The 12884-nt window shown below is 37.5% G+C and overlaps 1 protein-coding gene across 4 annotated transcripts in view; it reads right to left on the bottom strand.

Moving 5' to 3' along the window:
* Positions 1-468: 468 nt before the first annotated feature.
* HIGD1A (HIG1 hypoxia inducible domain family member 1A) overlaps positions 469-12884 on the bottom strand; it is a 36909-nt gene continuing 24493 nt past the window's right edge. For all 4 annotated transcript variants that reach the window (XM_064274722.1, XM_010589903.3, XM_064274723.1 and 1 more), the window contains exons 3-4: positions 2166-2300; positions 469-1456 (exon numbers count right to left, since the gene is read on the bottom strand). In XM_064274722.1, the coding sequence (XP_064130792.1) occupies positions 1407-1456; positions 2166-2300 (185 nt within the window). In that variant the 3' untranslated portion in view covers positions 469-1406. The remainder of the gene's footprint in view (positions 1457-2165; positions 2301-12884) is intronic.

The raw sequence follows: 12884 nt of genomic DNA, 5'->3' as shown, positions 1-12884 counted from the left end.
TGTCCCATTGAGTCAATTCTGACTCAACCTGTGGGACAACCCAGTAGGACAGAGCAGAACTGCCCCATAGGGTTTCCAAGGAGCAGCTGGTGGATTCAAACTGCCAACCTTCTGGTTAGCAGCAAAGCTCTTAACCGCTGTGCCACCAGAGCTCCATTAGTAAACTCAGTAAATGGTTGCTCTTCCCATTATTACTGTATTAAGCACTGGGAATACTGGACCAACCACAGTTTCTACCTCTTAGGGTGGTTAGGAAGCTTCAGTGACGTTAGACATGAAAAGTGCTTAGAGCAGCCTGTGGCAGAAGGTACTCAATAAATGTTAGCCATTATTGCTATTTGGCAGATACTCTTTAGCTGGTTCCTCGCAAAGGTACAAAACATTACATCACTTTTCTTGGAACTTAATATTTGTGCTAGTTTGGGGAATGATTTATTTTTCCTTTTGGTTAAACTAAAACAGAAGACATTTGATATGTTCATTTACTTTAATGACAATATATATACCGCGTTAGTACCATGGAATGTAAGCTTGGGTTTAGACAGGTGAATTTCACAAGTGCATTCTGTAGTATCTCTAAGTTATGATGTTTGACCAAACCAGCTAGCTCATGAAATCATTAATCACCTCCAATATAGGTTGTGTTTAACATTTATGATTCTTACAGAGAAAACAAAAAGACTGCATACATTTAAAAAGTGCTCTTCATTTACTTTTGGATTAGCAATTAAAATACACATTTCTATTTCAAGATGACATTTAAAAATTATTCTAACATGACAGCGGCAAAAATATAATTCTGTGATTACAAAAGAGTTAAACTGGAATCCATAATTAAGTTATTCTCATGTGTATGATTCTAAGATAAATACTACTACTAAGCAGCTGTTACTAGCTCTTTAGATTTAATTTAAACACGCAAACATTTTCAGTTGTAGGGGACAATATGTTCTACTTCATCTACTTTGCTGAAAGGGTTCGTCAAGAGTCAACCAGCCCTAGAAACTGAGGTACTCAACGAGTCTACAAGGCAGGCAGAAAAAGGCGTACATAGCACTCTCACATGACATCCAAAGCAACTGGAAGTACTTCGGTACTGGCCGGCTGTCTTTTTTAGAATTTCATCCTAAAAGTTTAAGAATGTGGGCATTTTATCACTGTCAAGTGAATTTGGGTGGCAGGTTTCTTTTTGCTAACTTGACTCCCCTGATGACCTAGTTAGTGACCTAGGCACTAGCAATTTGGTCACTAGGCTAGTCAAGCCTGCAATAAAGAAAGCCTATATTCAAAATACTGCATCCTTGTCTGAACGCACTTAAATGATTTATTTTCAACATAAACACGTAACTTCGAAATGAGGCGTCTAATCAAGCAAAGCTAACAAGATGAAGATAGCATCTCTTCTTCTAAGGCTTAGGTTTTGCCCAGTATTCCTTATACAAGGAATAGCCCATACCTAAAGAAAAAGAATGATAGTTAAATACTCAAATAATGTTTTCAATATTAAGAAAATAGAAACAGTTCATAAAATAGCTAAAAGTAGCACCCGCGCTAGGACGGAGTATTTATAAGGGGAGTAAGACCAAGGTCACTCACTCTTGCCTTCTCAAACAATTTAAGTTTCTAAAACTTTATAGTTTCCCAAGTAGCTTAGGGCTAATATAACTAGCTCACACTGTTAAAAACATTTGGTTTAAAACACAATCAATATTTATCTGGCAATGTTAAAAGGAGTTACTCTTGCTTCACAGTACCAGACGAAGTCAACGAATGACAAAGCCAATAACTGCATGCAATACCTACACTTTAAACATCTCTTCTACTTTCAGAAACTCAAGAACATAGCAATCACATATTTATCCCAGATACTGGATTCCACTACCAGCCCTATTTGCAAATAGACTCTTCAGTGACATCGTAAACTCAGAGCTAAGCAGGATTGTTTTTTCTTTCTTCCTCTAAAATCCTAGTACACACTGTACCATAGGCAATAAAACTACATCACTAATTGAATGATTTTTATTAGTTCAAGTTTTATATTAAAATGCATTTAAGTGGTATCTGCAAACTGCTACAGGGTCAGATAAAAATATTGACTTTGTTTTGTTTATATAGAAATGCATGAACAGGTAACCAAAAATTTAAAATCTCCTCTAGGAACCTACCAACAGTCATTGCTCCCACAACAAAGCCTTGGGCTGCCACTCGCATGTGGATCAGGTGGACAGACATTTTAGTACTTCCCCTGCTCTTCAATTTGTATAATCCATACGCAACGATGGCTGCAAAACCCGCCACTCCTGTAAAAGAAATAGTCACATGGGTGTTAGATGCGTGAGGGTGGGGAGAGGATCATGATGACGTCACCACCAATTACTGTATTCTCCTCTATTTTATCACGTCATTAATTAGCGATCATAAAAATGGAGTTTATAATTGTTTCCCCTCAGAACCAACAATCTATAATTGCTGGCAAATAGTAACAGATTCAGAAAAATCAGGATAATCTTTAAAAATGTGGACTTGTGGAGCCAGTTGATAAATTCCTTTAAAAGAATTCCAGACCTCCTCCTCTCCCTGAAGGGAATCAGTTAATATAGCAGAGAAAATCCCCTACATTACTATCTGAGAAACAGAGATTGGTCGCACCTGTACACTTCAAACTTTGAGATACGGTACTAGGAAGACTGTAAGTAAAACACTCACAGGAGACAGTACTAGATCAATGGTAAGAGTTCTGAGGTAAAAGGATTATGACCCTAGAATTGTACACCTAGTCAAGCTCTCATTCATTTAGTGGGCAAAAAACACTCAGGATATGACCTTGCATGTTTCCAAAGTCTACCATCCACGTACTTATGTTAAAAAAAAAAAAAAAAGAAGAAGAACTAGAGTAAGTAAAGGCTCTCTGGTGGCCCAATGGTTAAGCACTTGGCTGCTAACCTAAAAGCTGGCAGTTCAAACCTACCAAGCAGCTCCTCAGGAGAAAGACCTGGTGAGCAGCCCCTGTAAAGATTATAGCCTAGAAAACTGTATGGGGCAGTTCTACTCTGACATGGGGTTGCTATGAGTCAGAATCGACTCGATGGCACCTAACAATAACAGAGGAAGTAATCTAGTCAAATGAAAAATGGACAGTTCAAGAAATAAACATAATATGTGAGATATAATGAGCAAGAAGGCCAGTAAAATCTGGTTTCTTGAAAACTGACAAGGTAGTATTATAGAAAAATTAATCTGGAAATAAGGTTATGATTATTACCATAAAACATCTGGATAATACAAGTATGTTAAAGGTCTTGTCTTAATTTATATGCATTTATATTCGGTTTAATACTTGAAAAGACATATGCTGAATAAAAATGTAAAGTAGTATAGAAATAGTTGCAGAATTTTCAAATCATTAAAACGAAAATAAAAGAATGGGTAACAACACAAAAGAAAACAAAGTAGGATGGCAGAAATAAATCTAACAGAACGGTTAAAATAAATATGAATGGGTTATCTTCCTCTACTGGGTTAAAAAGTAAAACCTGGATATATGCTTTGCATGGAAGATTAAAATAACACTGAAAAGTTGAAAATAAAAGGATGGGCAAAGATAAGGATAGGTAATACAAACAAAAAGAAAAAGCAGAAGTGGCAAAACTAATTGCTATCAAAATAGATTTCTAGGTAAAATTCTTCAACCATGTCATACAGACAGACATTTTATAATAATAAAAATGTTAATCCATAAAAAACAAGTCATAAACTTTTAAATAATCCAATTAATATAGTATAAAAATAAACGAAGCAAAAATTGTTAAGAACATAAGGCAAACTCTATTAGAAGATACTAAAAATGGAAAAATATATCTCAGAAAATTATAAAGAAACCCTAAAGTAAAGCTATTGAATTGAACATCATTAAATAACCATTAATTTAATAAGATATTTGAATTTAAAACAGAGATCACATATTCTTTCAAATGCCTATGAGGTTTTTACAAAACTGATTATGTATTAGGCCACAAAGAAAATTTCAAATTCCAAAGAGGCTATACAGGCAGTCCCTGGGTTATGAAGAAGATCTGTTCCTAAATCTGTCTTTAAATCGAGTTTGTAGGTGTAACTTGGAACAGGTACATAAACGGTTCTTATTTAGTGCCAGTTAATCAAATGTTTGCCTTAGTATATTATTTCACCTTTCTATGAATATAAAACACTTCCAAACCAAGCAATGTTTTCATGAGTGCTACAAAATAGTACGTGTTCATTATTACGAAACCATTGTATTTAACGCAATTTTTTGATACAATAGGTTTTATGGCAGCCCATTCTTTTTTTTTTAATTAATTTTTATTATGCTTTAAGTGAAAGTTCACAAATCAGCTCAGTCTCTCATACAAAAATTTACGTACACCTTGCTATATACATTCCTAATTGCTCTCCCTCTAATGAGATAGCACAGTTAGTTCTTCCCTCCACTCTCTCTCCTCGTGTCCATTAGGGTGGCCTCTGGCCCTCTCTGCCCTCTCATCTCCCTACAGACAGGAGATGCTAACATAGTCTAATGTGTCTACTTGATCCAAGAAGCTTGTTCTTCATTTTCCATGCCATATTCCAGTCCAATTTCTGTCTGAAGAGTTGGCTTTGGGAATGATTCTTGTCTTGGGGTAACAGAAGGTCTAGGGACCATGGCCTCAGGGGTCCTTCTAGTCCCAGTCTGACCATTAAGTCTGGTCTTTTTACGAGATTTTGGGGTCTGCATCCCACTGGTCTCTTGCTCCCTCAGGGGTTCTCTGTTGTGTTCGCTGTCAGGGCAGTCATCAGTTGTGGCTGGGCACCATCTAGTTCTTCTGGTCTTAGGCTGATGTAGTATCTGGTTTATGTGGTCCTTACTGTCTCTTAGGCTCATAATTACCTTGTGTCTTTGGTGTTCTTCATTATTCCTTGCTCCAGGAAGGTTGAGACCAACCGAAGCATCTTAGATGGCCGCTTGCTACTGTTTAAGACCCCAGATGCCACTCTCCAAAGTGGGATGCAGAATGATTTCTTAATAGATTTTATTATGCCAATTGACTTACATGTCCCCTGAAACCATGGTCCTCAAATTCCCGCCCCCTGCAACGCTAGCCTTTGAAGCATCTTTATTCAGGAAATGTCTTTGCTTTTGGTTTAGTCCAGCTGTGTTGACCTCTCCTGTATTATGTATTGTCTTTCCCTTCACCTAAAGTAAAACTTATCTACTATCTAATTGGAAACCCTGGTGGCATAGTGGTTAAGTACTACGGCTGCTAACCAAAGGGTCAGCAGTTCAAATCCACCAGGCGCTCCTTGGAAACTCTATGGAGCAGTTCTACTCTGTCCTATAGGGTCGCTATGAGTGGGAATTGACTCAATGGCACCGGGTTTGGTTTTTGGGGTACTATCTAATTAGTGAATACCCCTCTCCCTCCCTACCTCCTCCTTCTTGTAACCATCAAAGAGTATTTTCTTCTCTGTTTAAACTATTTCTCCAGTTCTTATAATAGGTCTTATACAGTATTTGTCCTTTTGCAACTGACTAATTTCACTCAGCAGAACATCTTCCAGATTTCTCCATGTTATGAAACGTTTCATGGATTCATCATTGTTCTTTAGCAATGTGTAGTATTCCATTGTGTGAATATACCATAATTTATTTATCCATTCATCCATTGATGGGCACTTTGGTTGTATCCAACTTCTTGCTATTGTAAACAGTGCTGCAATGAACACGGGTGTGCACATATCTTTTCGTGTAAAGGCTCTTATCTCTCTAGGATATATTCCAAGGAGTGGGACTGCTAGATCGTATGGTAGTCCTATTTCTAGTTTTTTAAGGAAGCGCCAAATCAATTTCCGAAGTGTTTGTACCATTTTATATTCCCACCAGCAATGTATAAGTGTTCCAGATTCCCCACAACCTCTCCAATGTTTACTATTATGTGTTTTTTGGATTAATGCCAGCCTTGCTGGAGTGAGATGGAATCTCATTGCAGTTTTGATTTGCATTTCTCTAATGGCTAATGATCATGAGCATTTCCTCATGTATCTGTTACCAGCCTTAATGTCTTCTTTAGTGAAGTGCCTGTTAATATCTTTTGCCCATTTTTTAATTGGGTGATTTGTCTTTTTGTAGTTGAGTTTTAGTAGAATCATGGAGATTTTAGAGATCAGGTGCTGATCGGAAATGTCATAGCTAAAAACTTTTCCCCAGTCTGTAGGTAGTCTTTTTTACACTTTTGGTGAAATCTTTGGATTAGCACAGGTGTTTGATTTTTAGGAGCTCCCAGTTATCTGATTTCTCTTCTGCATTTTTTTTATTAACTTTTCTTAAGCTTCAAGTGAACGTTTACAAATCCAATCAGTCTGTCACATATAAGTTTACATACATCTCACTCCCTACTCCCACTTGCTCTCCCCCTATTGAGTCAGCCCTTTCAGTCTCTCCTTTCGTGACAATTTTGCCAGCTTCTCTCTCTCTCTATCCTCCCATCCCCACTCCAGACAAGAGTTGCCAACACAATCTCAAGTGTCCACCTGATATAATTAGCTCACTCTTCATCAGCGTCTCTCTCCCACCCGCTGACCAGTCCCTTTCATGCCTGATGAGTTGTCTTTGGGGATGGTTCCTGTCCTGTGCCAACAGAAGGTCTGGGGACCAAGGCCGCCGGGATTCCTCTAGTCTCAGTCAGACCATTAAGTTTGGTCTTTTTATGAGAATTTGGGGTCTGCATCTCACTGATCTCCTGCTCCCTCAGGGGTCCTCTGTTGTGCTCCCTGTCAGGGCAGTCACCGATTGTGGCCGGGCACCAACTAGTTCTTCTGGTCTCAGGATGATGTAGGTCTCCGGTTCATGTGGCCCTTTCTGTCTCTTGGGCTCTTAGTTGTCGTGTGGCCTTGGTGTTCTTCATTTTCCTTTGCTCCAGGTGGGTTGAGACCAATTGGTGCATCTTAGATGGCCGCTTGTTAGCATTTAAGACCCCAGACGCCACATTTCAAAGTGGGATGCAGAATGATTTCATAATAGAATTATTTTGCCAATTGACTTAGAAGTCCCCTCAAACCATGTTCCCCAGACCCCCGCCCTTGCTCCGCTGACCTTTGAAGCCTTCATTTTATCCCGGAAACTTTTTTGCTTTTGGTCCAGTCCAATTGAGCTGACCTTCCATGTATTGAGTGTTGTCTTTCCCTTCACCTAAAGCATTTCTTATCTACTGATTAATCAATAAAAAACCCTCTCCCACCCTCCCTCCCTCCCCCCTCGTAACCACAAAAGTATGTGTTCTTCTCAGGTTTACTATTACTCAAGATCTTATAATAGTGGTCTTATACAATATTTGTCCTTTTGTCTCTGACTAATTTCGCTCAGCATAATGCCTTCCAGGTTCCTCCATGTTATGAAATGTTTCACAGATTCGTCACTGTTCTTTATCGATGCATAGTATTCCATTGTGTGAATATACCACAATTTATTTACCCATTCATCCGTTGATGGACACCTTGGTTGCTTCCAACTTTTTGCTATTGTAAACAGAGCTGCAATAAACATGGGTGTGCATTATCTGTTTGTATGAAGGCTCTTGTATCTCTAGGGTATATTCCCAGGAGTGGGATTTCTGGGTTGTATGGTAGTTCTATTTCTAACTGTTTAAGATAACGCCAGATAGATTTCCAAAGTGGTTGTACCATTTTACATTCCCACCAGCAGTATATAAGAGTTCCAATCTCTCCGCAGCCTCTCCAGCATTTATCATTTTGTGTTTTTTGGATTAATGCCAGCCTTGCTGGTGTGAGATGGAATCTCATCGTAGTTTTAATTTGCATTTCTCTAATGGCGAATGATTGTGAGCATTTTCTCATGTATCTGTTGGCTGCCTGAATGTCTTCTTTAGTGAAATGTGTGTTCATATCCTTTGCCCACTTTTTGATTGGGTTGTTTGTCTTTTTGTGGTTGAGTTTTGACAGAATCATGTAGATTTTAGAGATCAGGCGCTGGTCGGAGACGTCATAGCTGAAAATTCTTTCCCAGTCTGTAGGTGGTCTTTTTACTCTTTTGGTGAAGTCTTTAGATGAGCATAGGTGTTTGATTTTTAGGAGCTCCCAGTTATCGGGCTTCTCTTCATCATTTTTGGTAATGTTTTGTATTCTGTTTATGCCCTGTATTAGGGCTCCTAGGGTTGTCCCTATTTTTTCTTCCATGATCTTTATCGTTTTAGTCTTTATGTTTAGGTCTTTGATCCACTTGGAGTTAGTTTTTGTGCATGGTGTAAGGTATGGGTCCTGTTTCATTTTTTTGCAAATGAATATCCAGTTATGCCAGCACCATTTGTTAAAAAGGCTTTCTTTTCCCCAATTAATTGACATTGGTCCTTTGTCAAATATCAGCTGTTCATACGTGGATCGATCTATGTCTGGGTTCTCAATTCTGTTCCATTGGTCTATGTGCCTGTTGTTGTACCAGTACCAGGCTGTTTTGACTACTGTGGCTATATAATAGGTTCTGAAATCAGGTAAAGTGAGGCCTCCCACTTTCTTCTTCTTTTTCAGTATTGCTTTGCTTATCTGGGGCTTCTTTCCCTTCCATATGAAATTGGTGATTTGTTTCTCTATCCCCTTAAAATATGACATTGGAATTTGGATCGGAAGTACGTTAAATGTATAAATGGCTTTTGGTAGAATAGACATTTTTACTATGTTAAGTCTTCCTATCCATGAGCAAGGTATGTTTTTCCACTTAAGTATATCCTTTTGAATTTCTTGTAGTAGAGCTTTGTAGTTTTCTTTGTATAGGTCTTTTACATCCTTGGTAAGATTTATTCCTGAGTATTTTATCTTCGTGGGGGCTACTGTGAATGGTATTGATTTGGTTATTTCCTCTTCGGTGTTCTTTTTGTTGATGTAGAGGAATCCAAGTGATTTTTGTATGTTTATTTTATAACCTGAGACTCTTCCAAACTCTTCTATTAGTTTCAGTAGTTTTCTGGAGGATTCCTTAGGGTTTTCTGTGTATATAATCATGTCATCTGCAAATAGTGATAACTTTACTTCTTCCTTGCCAATCCGGATACCTTTTATTTCTTTGTCTAGCCTAATTGCCCTGGCTAGGACTTCTAGCACGATGTTGAATAAGAGCGGTGATAAAGGGCATCCTTGTCTGGTTCCCGTTCTCAAGGGAAATGCTTTCAGGTTCTCTCCATTTAGAGTGATATTGGCTGTTGGCTTTGCATAGATGCCCTTTATTATGTTGAGGAATTTTCCTTCAATTCCTATTTTGGTAAGAGTTTTTATCATAAATGGGTGTTGGACTTTGTCAAATGCCTTTCTGCATCAATTGATAAGATCATGTGGTTTTTGTCTTTTGTTTTATTTATGTGATGGATTACATTAATGGTTTTTCTGATATTAAACCAGCCTTGCATACCTGGTATAAATCCCACTTGATCATGGTGAATTATTTTTTTCATGTGTTGTTGGATTCTATTGGCTAGAATTTTGTTGAGGATTTTTGCATCTATGTTCATGAGGGATATAGGTCTATAATTTTCTTTTTTTGTAATGTCTTTACCTGGTTTTGGTATCAGGGAGATGGTAGCTTCATAGAATGAGCTGGGTAGTATTCCGTCATTTTCTATGCTTTGGAATACCTTCAGAAGTAGTGGTGTTAACTCTTCTCTGAAAGTTTGGTAGAACTCTGCAGTGAAGCCGTCTGGGCCAGGGCTTTTTTTCGTTGGGAGTTTTTTGATTACCATTTCAATCTCTTTTTTTGTTATGGGTCTATTTAGTTGTTCTACTTCTGAATGTGTTAGTTTAGGTAGGTAGTGTTTTTCCAGGAATCCATCCATTTCTTCTAGGTTTTCAAATTTGTTAGAGTACAATTTTTCATAATAATCTGAAATAAATCATAATATTATTTCTAAATAATCTTTAATTTCATTTGGTTCTGTTGTGATGTGGTTCTTCTCGTTTCTTATTCGGGTTATTTGTTTCCTTTCCTGTATTTCTTTAGTCAGTCTAGCCAATGGTTTATCAATTTTGTTAATTTTTTCAAAGAACCAGCTTTTGGCTTTGTTAATTCTTTCAATTGTTTTTCTGTTCTCTAATTCATTTAGTTCAGCTCTAATTTTTATTATTTGTTTTCTTCTGGTGCCTGATGGATTCTTTTGTTGCTCACTTTCTATTTGTTCAAGTTGTAGGGACAGTTCTCTGATTTTGGCTCTTTCTTCTTTTTGTATGTGTGCATTTATCGATATAAATTGGCCTCTGAGCACTGCTTTTGCTGTGTCTCAGAGGTTTTGATAGGAAGTATTTTCATTCTCGTTGCTTTCTAAGAATTTCCTTATTCCCTCCTTGATGTCTTCTTTAACCCAGTCTTTTTTCAGGAGGGTATTGTTCATTTTCCAAGTATTTGATTTCTTTTCCCTCGTTTTTCTGTTATTGATCTCTAGTTTTATTGCCTTGTGGTCTGAGAAGATGCTTTGTAATATTTCGATGTTTTGGACTCTGCAAAGGTTTGTTTTATGACCTAATATGTGGTCTATTCTAGAGAATGTTCCATGTGCACTAGAAAAAAAAGTATATTTTGCAGTAGTTGGGTGGAGAGTTCTGTATAAGTCAATGAGGTCAAGTTGGTTGATTGTTGTAATTAGATCTTCCGTGTCTCTATTGAGCTTCTTACTGGATGTCCTGTCCTTCTCTGAAAGTGGTGTGTTGAAGTCTCCTACTATAATTGTGGAGGTATCTATCTCACTTTTCAATTCTGTTAAAATTTGATTTATGTATCTTGCAGCCCTGTCATTGGGTGCGTAAATATTTAATATGGTTATGTCTTCCTGATCAATTGTCTCTTTTATCATTATATAGTGTCCTTCTTTATCCTTTGTGGTGGATTTAAGTCTAAAGTCTATTTTGTCAGAAGTTAATATTGCTACTCCTCTTCTTTTCTGCTTATTGTTTCCTTGATATATTTTTTTCCATCCTTTGAGTTTTAGTTTGTTTGTGTCTCTAAGTCTAAGGTGTGTCTCTTGTAGGCAGCATATAGATGGATCGTCTTTCTTTATCCAGTCTGTGACTCTCTGTCTCTTTATTGGTGCATTTAGTCCATTTACATTCAGCGTAATTATAGATAAATAAGTTTTTAGTGCTGTCATTTTGATGCCTTTTTATGTGTGTTGTTGACAATTTCATTTTTCCACATACTTTTTTGTGCTGAGGCGTTTTTCTTAGTAAATTGTGAGATCCTCATTTTCATAGTGCTTGACTTTATGTTAGTTGAGTCGTTACGTTTTTCTTGGCTTTTATCTTGAGTTATAGAGTTGTTATACCTTTTTGTGGTTACCTTATTATTTACCCCTATTTTTCTACGTAAAAACCTAACTTGTATTGTTCTATATCGCCTTGTATCACTCTCCATATGGCAGTTTAATGCCTCCTGTATTTAGTCCCTCTTTTTGATTATTGTGATCTTTTACCTATTGACTTCCATGATTCCCTGTTATGTGTATTTTTTTTTTAATTAATCTTAATTTGTTTGTGTTTGTGATTTCCGGATTTGAGTTGATATCAGGATGTTCTGTTTTGTGACCTTGTGTTGTGCTGATATCTGATATTATTGGTTCTCTGACCAAACAATATCCTTTAGTATTTCTTATAGCTTTGGTTTGGTTTTTGCAAATTCTCTAAACTTGTGTTTATCTGTAAATACCTTAATTTCGCCTTCATATTTCAGAGAGAGTTTTGCTGGATATATGATCCTTGGCTGGCAGTTTTTCTCCTTCAGTGTTCTGTATATGTCGTCCCATTCCCTTCTTGCCTGCATGGTTTCTGCTGAGTAGTCTGAACTGATTCTTATTGATTCTCCCTTGAAGGAAACATTTCTTTTCTCCCTGGCTGCTTTTAAAATTTTCTGTTTATCTTTGGTTTTGGCGAGTTTGATGATAATATGTCTTGGTGTTTTTCTGTTTGGATCAATCTTAAATGGGGTTCGATGAGCATCTTGGATAGATATCCTTTCGTCTTTCATGATATCAGGGAAGTTTTGTGTCAGGAGTTCTTCAACTATTTTCTCTGTGTTTTCTGTCCCCCCTCCCTGTTCTGGGACTCTAATCACCTGCAGGTTATCCTTCTTGATAGAGTCCCACATGATTCTTAGGGTTTCTTCATTTTTTTAAATTCTTTTATCTGATTTTTTTCCAGCTATGTTGGTGTTGATTCCCTGGTCCTCCAGATGTCCCAGTCTGCATTCTAATTGCTTGAGTCTGCTCCTCTGACTTCCTATTGCGTTGTCTAATTCTGTAATTTTATTGTTAATCTTTTGGATTTCTACATGCTGTTTCTCTATGGATTCTTGCAACTTATTAATTTTTCCACTATGTTCTTGAATAATCTTTTTGAGTTCTTCAACAGTTTTATCAGCGTGTTCCTTGGCTTTTTCTGCAGTTTGCCTTATTTCATTTGTGATGTCTTGAAGCATTCTGTAAATTAGTCTTTTATGTTCTGTATCTGATAATTCCAGAATTGTATCTTCATTTGGGAAAGATTTTGATTCTTTTGTTTGGGGGCTTGGAGAAGCTGTCATGGTCTGCTTCTTTAAGTGGTTTGATATGGATTGTTGTCTCCGAGCCATCACTGGGAAACTAGTTTTTCCAGAAAATCCGCTAAAAAAAAAAATGCAGTCAGATCCCTATCAGAGTTCTTCCTCAGGCTCAGGCTATTCGGATGTTAATGAAGCCGCCTGGGGAGGGTGGGGGAGGGAACAGAGAGATAGGAGAGTAGCACCTCAGAATATAGCCAGAGTTGCTTGTCTTGCTTGGAATGACTATTATATCTGAGATTCCTGCGGGGCGCGTCGCCTATGTGTGCTGGCTGTGTGGAGATTG

Source organism: Loxodonta africana, chromosome 22, assembly GCF_030014295.1.
Source record: "Loxodonta africana isolate mLoxAfr1 chromosome 22, mLoxAfr1.hap2, whole genome shotgun sequence".
Taxonomy (NCBI): Eukaryota; Metazoa; Chordata; class Mammalia; order Proboscidea; family Elephantidae; genus Loxodonta; species Loxodonta africana.
Note: the sequence above shows the minus strand (reverse complement) of the source record. Positions and strands in the feature narration are given on the sequence as shown.